This window comes from Amborella trichopoda, chromosome 3 (genome assembly GCF_054954075.1).
Source record: "Amborella trichopoda isolate Santa Cruz 75 chromosome 3, AtrichopodaSantaCruz75HAP2 v2.0, whole genome shotgun sequence".
Classification (NCBI taxonomy): domain Eukaryota; kingdom Viridiplantae; phylum Streptophyta; class Magnoliopsida; order Amborellales; family Amborellaceae; genus Amborella; species Amborella trichopoda.
The window spans coordinates 16,672,770-16,694,187 of record NC_142338.1 but is presented as its reverse complement, the minus strand read 5'-3'; the positions used below and the strand labels follow the sequence as shown (position 1 = coordinate 16,694,187).

General features: G+C 40.0%; 1 protein-coding gene across 4 annotated transcripts in view; it reads left to right on the top strand.

The window, feature by feature from the left end:
• Positions 1–21,418, top strand: part of LOC18430448 (U3 small nucleolar ribonucleoprotein) — a 46,506-nt gene that overhangs the window by 23,450 nt on the left and 1,638 nt on the right. For 3 of the 4 annotated variants that reach the window (XM_088860250.1, XM_088860249.1, XM_088860251.1), the window contains exons 6-11: positions 7,908–7,976; positions 8,102–8,143; positions 8,285–8,353; positions 10,445–10,516; positions 10,601–10,654; positions 10,804–10,945. In XM_088860250.1, the coding sequence (XP_088716376.1) occupies positions 7,908–7,976; positions 8,102–8,143; positions 8,285–8,353; positions 10,445–10,516; positions 10,601–10,654; positions 10,804–10,945 (448 nt within the window). Of the gene's footprint in view, positions 1–5,948; positions 6,941–7,907; positions 7,977–8,101; positions 8,144–8,284; positions 8,354–10,444; positions 10,517–10,600; positions 10,655–10,803; positions 10,946–21,418 lie in introns of those variants that run through there. The other variant, XM_088860252.1, reaches the window with a different exon arrangement.

Here is a 21,418-nt window from a genome sequence, read left to right as displayed (position 1 = left end):
AACTTCAGGTGCTAAATAGATAGCCTTGTTTTTATCAAAGCAAAGCCTCCCACGTTTTACTCAAAGTGGTTATTGTTTTAAAAGATAAAACTCCCTTAGATTTAACCTTATCCTATTTACATTCCAAACTAACTAACCCAACCGATACAAGATAAACTTATGCCCTCCTAATTATCCCTGCGCACTCCCTATTCTTATTAAAAGAATAAAAAATTAAAATAACCCTAATAATCCCCCCTTATTACATCATTGCCCCTTTCTTTCCCTCTTGGGTCCTACGACCCTTCTTGGCCTAGCCATGAACCATCGGCTGGGGCATGGTTGCATCATTCCCCCCCCCTCCCCCCCCAGTTGAAAGGAACTCGACTCCGGCGAGTTGGCTTCAATATAGATGCGATATAAGTCTGGATCCACCCTTTTGAATTCTTGCTGAGAAATCCACGTGCTATCATAGTATGGCTTGCCTTTCCATTTAACTAGATATTGGCGATAGGAACCTTTTTGAGTTTGAAAGCTTTCAGTCTTCAAAACTTGCTCAATTTCCTTGGCTTTCTTTCTCGGTAATTGCTTCATCATATCAACTACTTCTTCTTCGATTTCTAGATGGTCTCCATAAAACTCAAATAAGTCAGCAACATTAAATATCGGCGAGATATCCAATGCCTGTTGTAATTCCACCTTATATGCATTGTTCCCATATTGCTTCAAAATGCGGCAAGGGCCCACCTTCTTATACTTGAGTTTATTATAGGTTCCCATTAGAAACCTCTCCTTTCGCAAATTCACCGTTACTAAGTCATCCTCCTTGAAAATTTTCTCTCTTCTATGCTCATTTGGGGCTTTTCGATACTTGACATTGCTTTCCTCAATTTTTTTCACGATTTGAGCTTGCAAATCTCGAATATGCTCAGCAAAAGCATTGGCATCATCACTGATCTTGCCTAGCATGGGTAATAGCACTAGGTTCAACACATGATTAGGAGTCCGCCCATTAACAATCTCAAATGGTGATTTTCTTGTAGACCGATTCATTGAATTGTTGTAAGCAAACTCAGCCTTAGGCAAAGCGAGGTCCCACTGAGATATGTTATCACCAATAATACTCCTCAAGAGGTTACCAAGGCTCCTATTCGATATTTCGGTCTGCCTATCTGTTTGAGAATGATAGGCACTAGAAAATTGAAGTTTAGTTCCCATGCGTTTCCACAACGAGCGCCAAAAATGACTTAAGAATTTTGTATCCCGATCAGATGTAATAGACTTAGGAACACCATGTAGCTTTACAATATATTTGAAAAAAAGATTTGCAATAAGTGTAGCATCCATAGTTCTCCTACAAGGAATAAAATGTGCCATTTTGGAAAATCGATCAACAACAACAAAAATAGAGTCCATGCCTCGTATGGTACGTGGAAGTCCAAGTACAAAGTCCATAGAGATATCAACCCATGGGGCTTCTGGAACAAGAAGAGGAGTATAAAGACCTGTATTTTGTGTATGACCTTTAGAGACTTGGCAAGTTCGACATCGGGTCACAAATCGTTCAACATCCCTTCGCATGCGTGGCTAAAAATACTTTTCTTCAACCATAGCCATAGTTTTGTCCTTCTCAAAATGCCCACCTAAGCCCCCACCATGAAGCTCCATGATTATCTTCTCCCTTAGGGAGCAATCAGGTATACATAATTGCACGCCTTTAAATAAACAACCATCATGCATGAGATATTCACCTATAGGGTCTCACCCATCAACACACCATTCAAGGACTTTGTTGAAAATTGGGTCAACTTCATATTGGTCTTTTATCACTTCAAACCCCAACACTTCCATAGACAAAGTTCTAAGCAACACTACCCTTCTACTTAAAGCATCAACTGCCTTATTCTGGGTTCCAGCTTTGTGCTTTAATAGGAAGGTGTATTCTTGAAGGCAGGTCATCCATTTAGCTTGTCGCGCATTCAACTTCTTCTGGGAACTCAAATACTGGAGTGCTTCATGATCTGAGTATAGAACAAACTCCTTATGGATCAGATAGTGCCTCCAGTAGCAAAAGACTTGCACCACTGCATAAAACTCGAGGTTATAGACCAAATACTTCTTACGTGCCTCATTCAATTTCTCACTAAAGAAGGCCACTGGTCGCCCCTCTTGACTTAGAACTGCCCTTATGCCAACATTTGATGCATCGGTTTCAACCTCAAACACATTAGAAAAATTTGGTAAGGCAAGTACTGGAGCTTGCATCATCTTGTGTTTAATTAGGGTGAAGCTCTTTTCAGCAGCAGGACTCCATGAAAACTTTTCAGCCCTCATACAATCAGTCACTGAGGCTATTAGAGTGCTGAAATTTTTGATAAATCGTCGATAAAAAGTCGTTAGGCCATGAAAAGAATGCATCTCAGAGAGTGACTTTGGAACCGGCCAATCAGCTATGGCCTTCACCTTTTCTTGATCCACATTAATTCCCTCATATGAAACAACATACCCCAGAAAGACGATGTTGTCCGTCATAAATGAGCATTTTTTCAAATTCACAATAAGTGATTCCTTCCTTAGCAACATCAAAAACTTGTTCCAAGTGGTTAAGATGATCTTGTGGGTTAGCAGTAAAAACCAAGATATCATCAAAATAATCCACAACAAATTTACCAATAAAAGAACGAAGTACCTCAGTCATTAGGTGCATGAATGTGTTTGGTGCATTAAAAAGCCCGAATGGCATCACAAGCCACTCATATAGTCCATCTCGAGTTTTGAATGTAGTCTTCCATTCATCCCCAGGACGAATCCGAATTTGATGGTACCCACTCCTTAAATCAATCTTTGAGAAAACCTTAGCTCCATTAAGCATATCTAACATATCATCGAGTCTGGGTCTGGGAAATCGGTACTTGATTGTAATTTTTTAGATTGCTCGACTGTCCACGCAGATCCTCCATGACCCATCGTTTTTTGGAGTCGATAATGCAGGGACAGCACATGGTGACATGCTTTCTCGAATCAATCCCTTAAGAAAAACAACTTGTCTGTGCAACTCTTCATGTTCCATGGGGCTCATTCAATAATGGGCCAAATTTGGTAGGCTAGAACTAGGCACCAAGTCAATGTGATGCTGAATATTTCTCATTGGAGGCAGACCATTAGGTAATTCTTCAAGCATCAAATCTTTATACTTCTCAAGTAGAGGTTCAAGAGACCTAGGAATTGCAGTCGGTACAGAATTTTCTTTTGCAAGACATACATAAATCACATCCATATCCTTGCTGCCTCTTTTTAATTTTTGCGCATTAAGCAACTTTGAACCCTCCTCTTTAGTGGATTTGGGTGTAGGAAGTTGTTTCATAGGGTGGAGTGTGATATTAATACCATCCTTGACAAAAGAATAAGTGTTTGGTCTAGTTTTATGCACCATATCATGATCATAAAGTCATGGTCTACCAAGTAATATGTGACATGCATCCATAGGTGCTACATCGCATCACACTTCATCTTTATAATTAGCACCAATGGAAAAAGAGATTAAACATCGAGTAAGAACTGGTACCTCACTTCCTTTCTTGAACCACTGGATGTGATATGGGTGTGGGTGCTTATGCTCTGTCAATTGAAGTTTATCCACCATCTCTTTAGACACAATGTTTTCATTGCTCCCACCATCAATTAATATTGTGCATAACTTGCCTCTTGATGTGCAAGTTGTTCGAAAAATATTGTGTCGCAACCACTTCTCTTCCTCACTAGGTCTTGGGGTTGTTAGCATGGTTCACTGGGCAACTAAGGCTTTACCGCTTTCATCTCCGTACAACTCCTCAATCTCACCTTTGAAAAGCTCAGTCCCTTCATAAGACTGGCTTGTCCCAATATCACCTTGGCCTTCATAGGTGTATCCTTCATCGACTTCTTCTTCATAATTTTCTTCGGCCAAATTAACTTTGACAGGGGGTTGACGTGAGGGGCAATTGAATGGCTTATGCCCAGGCTGTTGGCACTTGAAACACATGATATTTGTATCACCAAGAGGTGTTTTAGGTGCTACCAGCCCTCTCCCAATACCACCTCTCCCCATATTAGGGTTTGGCCTAGTTGGGAAATTCTGAGAGGCTTGGTTTCCACACCCTATAAGTGGTCTTCTAAAGGTTAAAGCTTGCTGCCCCTGTGTTGAAGTAGAGCCTCTTGTCACTGAGCTGTTTCTCCCAAGGCCGAGATTAACTATTTCCTCTGCTTTGAGGGCTAAAGTATAGGCATCAGACATCTTATAGACATCTTTGAAGGCCAATTCATTATGTATGGGGCGTGAGGGGCAATTGAATGGCTTATGCCCAGGCTGTTGGCACTTGAAACACATGATTTTTGTATCACCAAGAGGTGTTTTAGGTGCTACTAGCCCTCTCCCAATACCACCTCTCCCCATATTAGGGTTTGGCCTAGTTGGGAAATTCTGAGAGGCTTGGTTTCCACACCCTATAAGTGGTCTTCTAAAGGTTAAAGCTTGCTGCTCCTGTGTTGAAGTAGAGCCTCTTGTCACTGAGCTGAGGCAGAGCTAGGTGTTAGAGGTCCAACTGGGAAGGAGCTTGCAGGGCCATGTTTAGAAGTTGCAGTTCATGATGATGATAAGCACATTGCACAGTTAAAGGTCTGCTGGCCAGGTACAGGAGTGACTATCATGACTGACGGTTGGAAGGACAAGTCCCATAGGTATCTTGTCAATTTTTTAATAGGTTGCCCGAGGGGCATTGTTTACCACTTTAGTATTGATTTATCAAGAAAGAGACATACTGAGAGACTGATATGCGCACACCTAGACAAAATTGTAGATGAGGTTGGGCCTGAAAATGTGGTCAAAGTAGTGACTGATAATGCTGTAAATTACAGAAAAGCAGGCTTGTTGCTAATGGAGAGAAGACCCAATCTTTATTGGACTCCTTGTGCTGCCCATTGTATTAATTTGATGCTCAAGGAAATAGGGAAGCTGAAGATGGTTAAATATTGTATTTTGAAGAGCAAGTTCATTACAAGGTTTATATACAATCACACGTATCTTCATGCTTCGATGAGGGAGCATTGCATGCGAGATATTGTCAGGGAGTCCACTACTAGATTCGCTACAGCATTCCTTACGATACAATCGATATTGGTAAACAAGACAGGATTGAGGTCAATGATACGCTCTAATGAATGACAGACTAATAGGGTAGCAACGAGTCAACTTGGAAGGCAGGTTGAAACCACCCTTCTCGATCGGAGGTTATGGGCTCGATATAACCATGTTGTTTCTGTAACTGAACCTTTAGTACGGGTGCTGAGGTTAAGTGACTCTGATAATAAACCCGCAATGGGGCTTCTGTTTGATGCAATGAGACGTGCAAGAGAAGCTATATTTGAGAATAACATATGGAATGAAGAGATATTGGAGATTGTTGCTCATAGGTGGAGAGACCAACTATACCAAGATATCCATGTAGCAGGTAATTTATGATTCACTGTCGCAATTCCTGACTCTTTCTCAACTCCGAGAAAAGTTACCGTAATCAACAATATAACAAACCATGTGCAGGTTCTTTCTTAATCCACAAAATTTGTACTCCAATGCCACTTTAGATGATGCAGATATCATGGAGGGGGTAAGAAACTGCATCTACAGGCTTGAACCTGATCTTGAAACTCAGATGGAGTGTATGCAACAGGTAAACCTTAATCAAAACGTGTATGTAATAAAATTTCAATTTACCATAATGAATTGCATTTTTATGTAGTTTTAATTTCTTGTATATGCATCTTATTATTTCTAGCTTATCATGTACATGGAAAAAAATGGGGAATTTGCATACAACAATGCCAAAAAAGTAGCTGCAAAATTGCACCTAGGTTAGTTTTAAGTAAAAACTTGCAATAGTTTAGTACACTACTATTTGTGGTTTTTTTAAAATCAATTTATTTTCTGTTGTTAGGTATTTCTATGTTTGTCTCTATCAATGCAATGGTGGACGATACACGGAATTCGAACAAAGCAAAGTTGCAAAAGATTGCCGTTGGAATTTTGAGTCAAACCTGTGCTGCCTCGGGCTGAGAGAAACTGGAGTACATTTCAGTGGATACACGCCCCGAAGCGGAATAAGTTAAAGTCACAGACGCTGCACAACTTGGTGTATGTTCATTATAGTTTGAAATTGAGAGAGAAACATATAAGGAGGACCCCCACAGACTACATGCCGATCAACCTTGATTACATCTTCCGGAGGGACCTCGTCGATGAGTGGGTGTCACTAAGGACCCCACTACTAGACCAAGATTTTCTTAGTGGGGCAGTTGTCGATATGGATGATAATGTGAATGTTGCAGCATCCAATAAAGGAGACATGACAATGGACATGGATGACGATTATACACAGGATGAAGATGAGGCACAAGATGATAAAACAGATGGAACAATGGAAAACAATTGGCAAGAACCAGTCATCCAGGAATGTGAAGGGGTGCAACATGATGTGGTGCCTAATGAACAAGAAGATTTAATGAGATTGGCTCGGGAGAAAGTCCAGGCATTTAGGCATAAGAGTTACTCAACAAGGGAGAGATGAAGCCGTCGCTGTCACCGTAACTGGTTATTCATGATGATGACAATATTGAAGATGCTGAGGGCCATAACACAGAACAGGGTGGGGTAACACAGAACAGGGTGGGGGAGAGCATGAAGGCTGGGCGAGTCTAGGAGACTTTAGCCAAGGGCGTACCACAAGAAATATTCCTGACTGGCGAGGGGGCACAACTGCGGCATTACAGACTCCACCAAGCCTTACTCAGATTTTTCGCACCGTAAATCATGATAGTGAAACACAACAATATCATGATCCCCCTCGCCGCTCTCATTACTACTAGCATTGTTAGTTGGACTTTGTAACTTCGTTAATTGAATTAATGTCAAATTCTAAATTGTCTTGCATATCTTCATAGTATTCAAATATTAATTTATATAAAAAGTTGTTTCGATTTTTTTTGTAAGATAAATGTATGTAATATAATAGTATACAATTAATCTAAGTTTTTCTATTTTTGTTTCAATTTTTTTTTCAAATTTTTGGACGTTTTTTACCCTTTTGTTTTTTTAAAAAAGAACTACTTGACTGGTTAAAACAGTTAACCGCCCCGGTTAGTCCGGTTTTGGTTCAAACCGCTCCTAGCCCCAAAACCGGTTAACCGTTCCGGTTCGATTTTGCGAACATTGGTTGTGATGAAAGACAAGACTTGGAGGATCATGGATGTTGTGGAGGACAGCTGTGCACTAATTAAGGTATTGGATATTGCTGTTTATTAGGGTATGCCCTACCAGGATGATAATTTCTTAGCCTCCGAAATGGTGTTTCATAGAGAGCTATATGGTGGAAGTTCCATACTTGACCCTAAGATTTGTTCTAGGATATTGTTTTCCTCATTGTACTCTTTTTTTTTTTCCTTCGTAGTTTTCATGAAAAGAAGTTATCATAAAAAGTGAAGCACTATAGGTTAGTTTCCAAGCTTCTTGTTTGCTTGATTGATTAAAGCACCTGGTATCTTGGATGATGATGGTATCCTTACATATGTTTATTACTGCTTTATGACTTAGTTTGACTGCTTTTGCATGCAACCTATATAATCTTGACTAAAACAGCTTTTGTCTGCACAAATTCATGTGGGAATACCTATACCTAATGTGTTGTTTCATTTACTTTCGTTGCATTTGATTTCACTTGTGAACATGAGACTCTATAAATTTTTTGGGGATCCATTTCCAAGCCTTCGACATTGAGGAACTCTCTGCAGTTTTCTTCATTACCCTTCATAAGTTTCTTTCTATGTTCTCCCTTCCATATGTTAAGGTGGGCAAGCAATTATTATTTTTATTGTGAAATAGTGCAGTTCTTGTGCTTCAGGGGCAATTTGATGATGTGCAACATAAACCCAGTTTGCCTTCAAAGGCTCCAATAGAACATAAACAATTGGTATGTAGTATGGTTTTGAGGTGGATATTTGATATTCTAATTTCACTTTTAAATGCATTTTATTTGTTTTTTTCATGTACTATTATTACCATCATTTGACGCTGATACTACAATTTACTGTGTAGGATGAGAACAAGAGCCAGAAGGGGCTTGCTGAAATATATGAGGTTTGTGTTTGATCTTAGATCCCATCACTTCGTTTTGTTCAGCTTTCCTTTTCTGCTAGTTCTGTTTTATGTATATGTATGTTTAGTCTGTCTGACCTTGTTATTATACTAAACAATGCTCATATTTTTCCCTCCTTGCAGGAAGACTATATGCAGAAGGCTGGCCTTGCTTCTGCTGCTCCGTCCTTTAGGGATGAATTACAGAGAGAAGTATGTGGATTTTCTGAATCATGTTTTTCATCAACGTAATGAATTCACATAGCTCTATATCCATTTCTTTAAAATATTCATCAGCATCTATTATAAGCTGTCACATGGCATAGTTGTTTGAAAAGGTGGAAGGGCAGTGTGTTGGGTGCTTGATCATTTGGCTTGGAAACCCTGCGTGGTATGGCATGGTAGTTTAGGTTCCTTGCAAATGGTTAATCAAGGAGGAATCATGTCGTGGATTTTTAGTACGTGTATTGCTAGTGTGCCTGTAACTCGGGCTAGAGTTTCTGATTGCTAGGGCGTGTTGTTTTAGATTTACTTCTTTTGTGAGTTATGCTGAACTAGACAACTCAAGGCTATCAGATTTCTGTAATTATGGTGGCATGCTTGGATCACTGCTCTGCAATGGTTGAGTAGCTTATCCCAATAATAGGAGGAAACAGAAACTGTAAAGAGGTTTTAACACAATTTTTTTTAATGTGGGCAGTGGTAGAAGGGAATTGGTAGTGGGGCACTTTTAATGAGAATGACCTCCCATCTCCATGCTTATCCAGCTATTCCTTTCCTCATCCTTTCAACTCACCATATGCTTTGAGGGCTCATCAGCGAAAAACAAAGTTTGTTATTTCCATCCAGTGGATTATATTGAGATTTTCCAGCCATGGTGAGGGGTCCCATGTATTCTATATCATTCCCTGCTTTCTGGGAATACTTCCTTTTTGTCAAAGATAGGATACCGATCCTTTAGCCAAACCAGTGATATTTGGATTCAAGGATCAAAGGATCGCAGCACCTCCAGTTCTATTGGAAATGTAAAATTGGAGCATCCTCAATAGAATAATCGAATGTCATCTGTTGGCTAAAGCTTGAAAATCTGGTCGCCTAGCCTAGCAAACAGGCCTTCAAAAGCACTTGGCCTTTACAATGACCTATCTCTCGAGTAATTTGCAACCTATGAAAACTCCATGCCCATGAAGAGCTGCTGGCTTCTTTACATCTCCTAGGGCTGCCATCTGGATTCCAGGGCTCAGCTCTTCCAACCTTCATTTGGTTGTCTCTAGTGTGAAACCTTTTCGATCTCATATTTCTTTTGTTCCTTGGTATTTTTAGTTGAGCTGTTCCGCTTAGGGTGGTGCTTACACTAAGTTTCTCCTCCCTAATTCCCATTGGTTCCTATAACCCTTCCTCCATCATGAGACACTCTGTTCCTTTCTCCCTCCACGGTGGGAGCAATTTTTCAGTAATCTGAGCAAAAATGCATTTCCATTAAGTAATCTGTAGTTTTATGTTGTACATCATTTTCTCTTTATTGAAAATAATTCTTCATATCAGAGTGCCACTTGTCGCAGCAATCCTTCTATATCTTCTATCCATGGTTCACGGTTCTGGGACTGACAATTTCCTGATATGAGTGACTGGAAAACCAGTATTCTTGCAAGTTCTAGTGTGCTTGTGTGTATGTGTGTGTGTGTGTGTGTGTGTGTGAGAGAGAGAGAGAGAGAGAGAGAGAGAGAGAGAGAGAGAGAGAGAGAGAGAGAGAGTACACATGTATCTATGTATGTATATACATCAATTCATATGATATGTACTGGTATTGTTACGAGATACTCATAGGTAGTTGTAAATATAATGATGTAAATATAATAATATCAATAGAATGTAAGATTACTTATGATAATACCATGCACCTAGCTTTTCAGATAAAGAAAAAGAAGATAATACCATACACTTGAAAATTATGGTGATATCACATATACTGCCTCGTATATCTAAATATAGTTTGAATATAATAGACACAAGATATATTTGTAGTATATCGTTATTTATAGCTTATAAATACAAGATGATGTATGGACATGTCAGGTAACATAGTCATGTTTGTATCCATGTCCTGGATTTTGAGAAAGGCTCAGTTTTATCCCTTCTTGCCTTAATTTTGTAATATCCAATCTTTTCTGAGCATCGTCAATGTGTGATGGATCCTCTGTAGTGGTGCAAAAATGACTCTGATACTATTTTCTTTGCGGATTTTATGGAATTCTTAATGAATCTTGAATTGGGCCCTCTTGCCTGATTTTATTATACATGCAGGCCAGTTTGTTATTTAAGAAGCTATCTATACGGTTGGATGCCTTGTCGCATTTTCACTTTACACCTAAACCCGTGAGTTTATCTGGAATCATACTTCCATTTTCTTTATTTAGACACTCAATGATTCTGAAAATTTAAATTCGACACCTGGTACAGGTCATTGAGGAGATGTCCATTCAAACAAATGTCCCTGCTCTTGCAATGGAAGAGGTAAGCAAAAATATTGAGAAAATAAGTATAATAAGAATTGCGGAAACTGTTTTTCTTTATCTGCTACAGGACATGATCTGGAAAGAGATTTTGTAATCAGTGTACCAGATCTTCTTTTAATTACTTTTTATTGTACTTCCAATGGGCAGGTTGCTCCTATAGCAGTTTCAGATGCAGCCATGTTGGCTCCTGAGGAGGTATTTGCAGGCAAAGGAGATATTAAAGAAGAGGGAGAGCTCACCAAAGCTGACAGAAAGCGGAGAAGAGCAAAAAAGAAGAGGATATTTAAAGGTACCTGATCTGCTTTTATTCTGTCCATGTTGTGTATAGCTTATGACGTTCACCTTATCTGTATGTTGTCTTATAATGTACATTAATGCTTGTGATGCCCATCCAAATTCCCCCCTGCAAGCATGCCAAGTAACCATGCACCTTTTGACCAAACTGACCCATTTTCCATTGAAGCTTTTATATTTGTATTTTTTGTGGAGTCACATCCATTTTGTACTATCTGTGTTCTATAGTTTTCTTTATACGGAGGAAAGTATTTGATAATCCTAAAAGTATGATGCAGTACTTTAAAGGGCGATCTCCCTTCCATACCAGGTGATGGACTAATAGCCCTTTGGCGTACAATACTTCTATACTTCATTGAATTGTGTCATATTCTATTTTTTATAATGGAGGTTAAGGACTGTCTAGTTTTAGCACAAGCAATCGTGACTTTGTGTGCGTGAACTTTCCATCTTAATGGACAAATGACCATTAAATCTATTGCGTATATATGATGGGACATGAAATTGATAAATTGGAGTATAGGGGCTATTCTGGAATTTCTGTCACTTCTGAATTCCAAGTACTTTTCTGGAATTTATTGAGTTCTTTTAGGGAGCTTTTTGGTTTTGGTTTCTTTGAGTACTAGACATTGTCAATTCCCTGGAATTCAGAGGTGTTCTGGGAATTTGTTTTTCAGTTTGAGGGTTTCTGGTCATGGAAATAAGGGGTATTACAAATGGTTATGAGGTTCTTTTGGTCACCTTGGAGAACGTAGAAGTTTTCTTGGTTTATTGCAATCTATGCTCCAAGCCCTAATTAATCGTCGTAACTCTCTTTTTTGTTCTTGGATTTTTGTTATTCTCTGCTGTGAATTCTGTTCCTCTTTCTCAATTCCATTTCCTAAAAGTGCACTGGATGCTCTTTCCTTAAAGACCTGTCTATTATATTTTTCCTAGAAGTGAAATAAGGGGCATTACAAATGGTTATGAGGTTCAAGCACACTAGTGTTTTTGGGGATCTTGTCTCTTTTGTTGGTTTTAGCCTTCTTTTGTGTGTCCAATCTGTGATTTAATTGTGATGGCTGCACATGGGAAGTGTGGTAGAGGGTGAGGTGTATGGCAAGAAGCTGTATAGCAGATTCAAGCACACTTTGATCGACTAACTCATATGATCATGTGTCGAGAAGCTGAAAAAGACCTAATCAAGGCTGAGATAAATTTTGATGAGCCTGAGAATGAGCACTGTTCAGCCTCATATGGAGTTCGACATACGTCATGGAGAAGCAGATGATAATGATGCTTATCAGAGCCAGAAGAGGAGGGAATAATGGTTCTATTAATTCATGCATTAGAACATAACAAGGACGATGGGATTTGTGCAGAAGTTATTGCTTTCCATAGGAAGTTTAGTCCGAATGAATTCATGAATTGGATTGAGAATATAAAACAGTTATTGAGTGGACAGACTTGCTGGTAGATCGGAAGGTGAAGTTTGTTGTGCAGCTTGTGCTAAAAGTGAAGGGTCATGCACTTTTATGGTGGAAACAAGTGAAACTAGAGGAGGGGCTTGGTAATGGTAAGAGCAGAGCTTGGAACAGATGACGACACATTTGAAGAGAAAATTTCTTTCAATTAATTATGTACAAACCCTATTCCATCGATGACACCAATTACAATATGGGAATAGATAAGTACATGAGTACACGGAAAAATTTGAGTAGCTGGTTGTCTGCCACAACATTAAGCCGTTGTTCAACACAAGTGTGTCACATCCTGCAATCCAAGATCAAGTCAGTTTTCCATAGCTGGTTGGTGATGCATACCAGTTGGTATTGAAGATGAAGCGGTGGAAGATAGGTTCCACGTGGTGTACCTTCGGGGAGAGGTGAGCTTCAAATTCATCTAGGCAGCCCTTGGTGTATGGTGGGCTAAGCTTCAACACTCTGCAACCCTCAAACCAGCTGAATCCTATTCAAGGGAGAGGTCTTAAGGGGCATGGGATTACAAAATGACAGCAGGGTGGAGATGCTTTCTGATGCTGTAAGTGTGGAGAAGGGGTCATCAATCTCCCTCTTCTTCAAATCGGATGTTAAATCAACTAGTCAATTTAGCTAATCAAATGGAAGATGATGTTCTTTGGCAGAGATATTGGAGGTGAAGTACATGATGCTCAACACTTTATTCCTAAGGAACGAGCAGTGATGAGGTGTTACAACAACAAATATTACAACTGATGGGGGTGATATTTTGATAGCCCTAACAGCACAGTAAGTGAAAAGTAGTGAGGTGTTTCAGGAATACTATATCCTGTACATGTTACACTTCTCATGGGAAGATTTGTAAAGTTATTATAGATCAGGGCAGTAACCGAAATGCAGTTTCTCAGTTCATGGTTAACGAATTGGAGCTGGAGACCATGATGCGTCCACACCCATGACCCATTTGGTTTAGAAAAGGCAACGGTTGTCTCTTCATGTTGCCTAAATTATTTTCCTGCTGGAAATTTATTTGTGGATTAGGTATGGTGCAATGGGTACCAATGCATGTGTGTCAATCTTGCTTCAATCTGCCTGCAAAACCATACATTATGGGAATTAGTATATTTATGGATTCTGGAAAGGTAACTTTAAAATTACTTTGGTACCAACTAGAGACGATCAACCACATAGGAAATGTATGGACAAATGTAATAGTGGTCTTACTTCACCAAATTATGTAAAGAGAGTAAGGGGATCATGTATGTACTAGTTGGGAGAGAAGAAGCAGAAGTCTTGCCAATTTAAGTACCAAAAGAAGTTCAGTCTGCTCTAGATGAGTTTCGTGGGATAATGCCTAGTGATTTCTTGATGGACTCCCCCCATGTGACAAATTGAGTGCCATTTAGATCTTATTCCATGTTTGAGCTTGCCAAATTTAGCTCACTCCTGGATGAGCTGACAAGAGCATAAAGAACTTTGCTGGCTGGTCAAAGAGTTGTTGAATACAGGCTTCATTTGGGAGTGTGTGAGGCCCTGTGCAGTCCCCGCTCTATTGATACCGAAGAAGAATGACATAAGGCGAATGTGTGTGGACCATAGGACCATAAATAAATTATGGTCACGTATAGGTTGCCAGTACTTAGGCTTCATGACATGCATGATATGGTGTCTGCAGCAAGAATTTTCACTGAAGTTGACCTCAAATGTGGATACCCTTTGTTCAGGATTTGCCTTGGGAGTCGATGGTGATGCTTTTTGGCTTATTAAATGCCTCTAGTGCCATCATGAGAACAATGTGTCAAGTGTTGCACCCATTTATTAGTAAGTTTGTTATCGTTTATTTTGATGACATACTTGTCTATAGCTCTTCTATTGATGATCACATTGTCTCATTTCCATCGTGTCATGCACGTTTTGAGGAAAATATGCTGTGTTAACTTCAAAAAATGTAAATTTATGATAAATACACACATATTGTTGGGCTCTGTCATATCATCTGAAGCCACGAGGTAGATTCCAGCCAACCTGGATGCCATAATGCAATGGCCAACACCTAAGAATATTGGAGATGTGCATAGTTTTAATGGTTTAGCTTTTTATAAAGAATATCAACATGATCATTTCCACCATTATTGACTGCATGTGGAAGGGAAGCTTCCAATTGATGCAGGAAGCATATCTAGGTTTCCAAGTTATCAAGGAGAAGATGACACATGCTCCGGCACTTACATTACCATATTAGACAATGTTTTTTGCCTTGATTGTGACGCCTCTCTCATAGGCATGGATGCTATCCTCAGTCGAGAAGGGCACCCTATTACTTATTTTGGCGAGAGATCAAATAATGCAAGGGCTCAATTTCTGCATATGATGTAGAATTTATGCTATAGTTCAAGCCCTTAAACTTGGGCCACACTTTTTAAATCAGAGGGAGTTATATTCTCAAAAAGCTATTTGAAGGGAGTTTGTTCTATTGTTGATCACAAAGACCTCTGCTACTTGAATTCACAGTGGAACCTCAGGCATCGACATGCTAAGTGGGCCTTCTTATAGGTGTACACTTTTCTCCTCAAGCACAAGTCAGGTGTGCACTGTGCTGAGAACCGAGTAGCTGATGCACAAGCAGGCATTCCTTACTTAATGGATACTTTGCTAGTATGGTGCATGGGGTTATCGGGTTTGAATTGATTAAGGAGCAATATCAAGAGGTGCTGTTTCAAGCCCTTGTGGGAAGCGTTCATACATGGTACCAATGATCCTTTATCCAAGTTCATGTTGCAAGATAGGTTTTTCTTTTATGGGATTTGTGAATTTATTTCGAGGAATCATTGAGGGAGAGTAACGGGGGTTTGGGTGGACATTTTGGAAATTTCAAAACCATCACTTTGGTGGAGGAAAACTATTTTCTAGACGGAACTAAAAAGGGACATGAAGCATTACATGGAGCTTTGTTCTATATGTTAACTTTTTAAGGGCTGATTACGCCCCACTTCCCATTCCAAGTACGCTATGGACATCTTTAGTAGGACTTCATTCTTGACTTATTGAGAACCCTGCTACGTATGTATCTGAGTTTTGTAGTAGTGGATCACTTTTCCTAAATGCCTCCTTTCTTGTCATGTAAGAAGACATTTGATGCATATAATGTGGCTGCCTTTTTATTTAATGAGATTGTCTGGTCGCATGGTTTGGCATTGCATTAGATAGGGATTGCAAAATTTATTATTCATTTTTGGAGTACTTCACGGATAGGTGCCAATTTGAGGAATTGTAGTGCCCATCACCCCATGGGAAAACAAAAGTGATTAAGTACATCCTAACCAAAGCGTTGGAAATCTACTTGGAAGCTTACCTGGAAATATGTCATCTCAATGGAACTTGGTTCTGCCTCAAGCTGAATTCGCATATAATGCCACCATGAGTCGATCTACTGCAATATACAATTTGAGATATTTATGGTTGGTAGCAGAGTCTTAAACTAGACTAGGAGAAGGCCTACAACTACGTCGATTGGGTCATCCTATAGGGTGATGCAACTAATGGGCATTGGCAATAGATAGAGGACTTGGATTGGATGGTGTATAACCTCCTCCTTGTTCTCAGTTCTAGGAAACAATTCGACATAAGGGTTTCTCCCCGACTTTGAGATGTCTTTGCCAAGGAGAACCCTTGTCCCCCTTCCTCTTTACCACAATGGCTTAGGTGTTTAGCAAGTCCATGTTGAAGTTTTTGGACAATAATGTCGTCCATGAGTTTAGAGCCTCCTGTTGGGGTCGGTCTATCTCCCATTTACATTGCACAAATGACACTTTTTCTGTTCTGCAATGCTAACGTGCAACAAGTCAATTGCCTATGGCTGTTCAATGCATGTTTCGAAGTGGTGATGGGCTTCAAGATCAATATGGCAAAGGCTACCCTTTTTGTAGAGCCCATAGTTATTGGGGTTGAGAGCGGGGAATTGTGAAATGCTGAAGGTCCCTATGGTTGGAAACGCCATCTGTACAATGCACATGTTAGGGATCGAGATCCCCAAATAATAGGAATCGAGATTCTAACCTTTTGGGGATCTTGATCCCGACCTTTTGGGATCTTGATCCCAACTTTTTGGGGATCTTGCTACCAACATTAAAGTATATGATAATCTAAGATTATGTATACTCTTTAAAGTAGGGATCTCATTATTGATAACAAGCAAGCAATGCAACTTACTAAAAGCATAGTTGTGCTACTAACTGGCTATAAACAACGAAAATCATCAGTTTGGTTATTGTTTTGGTCTTTAAGGTTGTGATCGAGATCCCTAACAGCAGGAATCGTGAACCCTATCCATGGGGATCGAGATCCCAAAATTTAAATATCAAGATCCTTGAGAGATCCATTATGGATTGACAAAATCAAGATCCTAGAAGGGATCGCCTAGAAAGTAGGAGATCCCCGTAACTATGGTAGAGCCTGTTGGAGGTGGCCAAGAGACCCAGGAGTGGGACTGAATCTTTGCCTAGGAAGTAGTAAGAAGAAGAAAATGGTTGGGACTGCTAATGTGTAGTGCGAAGCCATGGACAGCCCCCTTGGGATGTGGTGGTTGAATGTTTCAAGCGGCTGCTCGCTACCATGAGGACCAGATTTCTCTCCCTATCCGTGTTTCTCAAATGCCTTGGTTTCAAATGCCCTCTCCTATAGTCAACCGCCTCAAGAGGCTTATGAGAAGTCTCTTATGGTTTGATGCAGGAGGATCATTGAGAAGTTGTTGGGGTTTTGTGGCCTTTAAAGGCTGTGAGAGCATGTAAATATCAATTATAGTAGATTATACACTTCAATGGGACCGGTGTTGGATGAGTGATCAAGAGTTAGGAAGTTTATGGCCTTGGTCGTGTCCAAAACCCTTACCCCTAGGCATATGACACTACCAAAAAGAGTATACAGAGGGTCATCCCTTGAGGTTAGAGATGCCTAGGGATTAATTGTAGGCCAGGAAAGTTATGTGGTCTCCTGTGTGCGGATGTAGGCCTGTGAGAGTAAGGGCTTGAAGACATAAAGGGGTGGCACCCCTTTACCCTAAAAAGTTATGTGGTCTCTCTCTCTCCAAGTGACACCCACCCATAAGGCATAAGGGGGTGGCACGCCTAACCCTAATAAGGGTTTGAAGAGAGAGAGGCACGCCCAGCCTAGATAAGGGAAGTGCTTTGTGGCATGCCCAAATTGTTTCAAAAGGGATTCCAATAAACCTTAATTGTGTTTATGTTCTTTACAACCTTAGTTTTGTGAGGTTTTGCCAAAGGAAGCTTCCCGGCTTAGAAAATTCAGCAAGATCAATATGTTAGAGTGCACCATCGGTCAGGAAATTGAATCTGGGGTTGACACTAGGCACATTTGAGTAGGTCTTTCTGGCTGTTAGCTTTCATTTTTCAGTCATATTTGCATATATTCATCTTCCTGGCGGTTGGCTTTTATTTTTCAATCATGTTTGCATTTTTTCTTGATTTCCAGGAACATTATTTCTACTTAATTTCTTAGTGGAAGCTTGGTTTTCATTCTTGGATTATGCTTATTCAATTTGGTAGTAAAAGCAAAGGACTAAGGTTGTATTTAGGGTTTTAATTTTCAGTTACAGCAGTGCATTATGACACTTTTAAGTGGAATTCAGATTTCTTAGTAAAAGAGAAGAGAAATTTTTTGATTTTATTGCCTTGAATTCCGCATAGCCACTTTTTGCAAAAGTATACCTTGAACAGGTGTTGAACCGTAGGTGAAATTCATTTGGTCGATTTTTATGTAGTCTGTAAGCTAAAATAAACTAGGGGTCCAGGTGTTAGAAATCTGGGTGACTATAGCATGGCTCTCCTTGGCAAGCTGTGGTGGCACTTCGCTGCCCAGGAAGGCCAACTATGGTAACTTGTTGTTCAACCGCCTTACCAAGTGGACTTCTCTAGTTGGCTGCTTAGGAGCCATGCAAATTTCAGCCTTGGGGGTGTAAGAAAGGCATAATCTCAGCTTATCCCTCACTTTTGTTTCTTCGCCAAGATGGGTTATAGGCTTTGTTTTTGGAAGCTGGATCAGAGGGCCTTCTGGTATTGTAGACCGCAATACCGGCTAGGACCGTGATGCACGATACCAGCCTTGGGCATGTGGGACTTTCTTCACCATTTCATTTGCTATGTCCTTTCTTTGGACAAATTTAGGCTTCCCTGCACTGGAGATTCAAGTGGTTATGAGCTACTCCACCTACGGTTTATACTTCACTCCCCCCATTTCTTCCTTTATTTTGCTTTGGTGGGCTACACTAGTTGTCACAATATGGGCTGTTACGCTAGAGCAAAATAATTTTTTGAGCTGTTAGTCCTGGTGACTGGTATTGTAGACTGCATCACCTTAAATAGGATCTTTTGGCCCTCCAATTGTAAGGAATTTAGGTGTTCTTAAGAGGATTTCATTCTAAACTGGTTCGTCAGCCTCCAGTCGAGGCTGCTGACCATCTTGTGGTCTACATCAAACTTAATTTCGATGGTTCCTCTCTAGGTAATCGGGGTCCTGATGGGGTAGGGGGGCTTTTCCTTGACATAGTTACCCAAATCTCTGCCCAAAGGTCACGATTTCGATTCTGAACCCGATTCGGGTATTCCGATTGAGAATCTTTAAGGAACCCATTTCTGTGAAGTCTAGAATCTGGATTCTTTATTTTAGGAATCTCAATTGCAACTCTTATAGAATCTCGTTTCTAATATTTATTGATTCTCGATTCTAGGTTACTCCTTTACTGGAATTCTACCGCCTTCCCCCTCTCACCCCCCCCCGGCTTTTTTTTTTCTGCTTTTTTAGAAGTGGTGTTTAGAAGTTTTCATGGCATCAAACTACTGGAGCTAGTCATTCAATCTTAAGCGACAAGATGTAATCATCTTTTTTGGCATGAAATGACCAAGAGAAACCGAAGTGGTGGTCTTCTTGCTTAATTCTCTAAGTATGTGTTGTATTGATCCAATGGAGAGATTGCAACTCCAAGTTTGAAATAATGTAATACAAATAATGTAAATGTGCATGTATGGCATGTTGGTCAATGGCATGTATGGCATGTTTCCCTCTCAGTTCCCTCTTGATTATAAAGATGTCGAGATCTCAATTGCATAAATAAAGGAATCTTGATTTCATATTGGTTGATTCCAACCAGGTCGGAAACTCAATACCAAAGTGCAAGGAATCTCAATTCTATTTGGTCCAATCTCGATTCCTAAAAATAGGAATTTCTTCCTCCATGATTCCTCTTGTGCTGATGTCATTTCTGGAAACAGGAATCTTCTAGCCAGCGACGATTGCGCACTTCCGGTTCCTAAATCGATTCGGTTTCCGAACCACTTTGGGTAACTATGTTCCTTCATCATTCCTCCCAAACTCTTCTCTCTATGCGGTCCCTATTTGAATTGCTGATTCCTCTTTGGCTGAGACTATGGAACTCCTTGAAGGCATCAAACTGTTTGACTCTGGTTGGGGCCTCCCCCTCCTGCTAGAAGGAGACTCCCATAACTTTATCTCATGAGCTTTCAAGGAAGCTGACTATCCTGGAGGTTAGAACAGGTCTTTGACCACATTGGTGCAATGGCAAGCTCTGTGAAGGTTACATTCAGGCACGTTTGACTGCAGGCGAATGCCCAACAGATGTCATAACCAAGGAAAGAGCAACTGCCCAATATTTGTACTCAGTTTAACTACCTTGCTTTTTCTGTTACAGGAATTTGTCATTCGTTTTGTGTAAATTGCCATTAACTTTGCATTGGGGACACAATTAAGTAATATCTTACTTCTTCAATATAGTCAATGATTCTCGTTAGAAAAAAAATCAAGTACAAAAACTGGTGCATGCTAAACTTGAGGTTAGCAGCACTGTTTATATGCGGGATGCTGATTTTTCACAGGCGTTTCATGTATTCAAACTTGGAGATTTGGTTATGGTCTTCTTCATCATGGGCGATTTCATGTGTGAATTTATCACTAATTAAAATTCAAGAAAGTAGGACCATGGCTGGTGCTTGGTATTGAAGAAGGCTGGAGATAATGCATACCTTATTGGGCTATACAGCTTTCAAATATTACTGGTTTTCAATATTTCTTACCTCCATGGATTTCATGGTGAAAATGCTCCAATATCAAAAGTGAAGATTAGCTCAAGCAATTTCCACTAAAACCAAGAGAAAAGATTAAAGATATTTGGATGTTCGTGTGATCAGTACTCGTCATTAGGAGTTCCAACGATATCTGGTTCATTGTATGCTCAAACTTTGAACGATAGCGCCTGAATCATTGAAGCTGAATTGAAAAAGAGTTCGATGATGAATTTTTTAAGCATTATATGGCAGTAAACTTGTTGGATTCAAGATCTTCTAAACTGGTGGGGAGTGATGGGACATGAAATTGATAAATTTCGAGAGACTTCTGGAATTTCTAAAAGTTTAGAGACTGTTTTGGGTTGGTTTCTTTTTGGTATTAGACATTTTGTCAATTTCCCAGACGCCAGGGATAATTTGAGAATTATGAATTTCTGGGCAGTTTTAGGATTTCTAGTCATTGAGATACAGTGATTATGAACGGTCATGGGGTTCTTTACGTCACCTTTGAGATCATAGATGTTTTCTTGGTGTATTGAGATCTATGCTTCATACCATTCAAGTTACTGGGGTTTTCTGTAGTTGGATCTCTCTTTTGTGCTTGGACTTTTGTTACTCTGTGCTGTGGACTGTGATCCAACTATTTAATTCCATTTCCAAGTGAGCTGATACCTCTTGCCCTAAAGCTGTCTTTTGTCTTTTCCCTAACTTGCATCGCATCACGTTATGTCTTCTACAAACAAACAATGACCTTGTAAACCTGCAGTACCTTCTCGCAGACCTAATTCTCCATTAAAGGAAACTGCACTTGTTGTATTCCCCATGGTGGTGCCATGCATCCTGCAACCCAGGCTAATCACTGGTTTTACTTCCGTGGTTGTTTTCTACTTGTAGGGAGGTAGCTGTCACTCCTGTGCT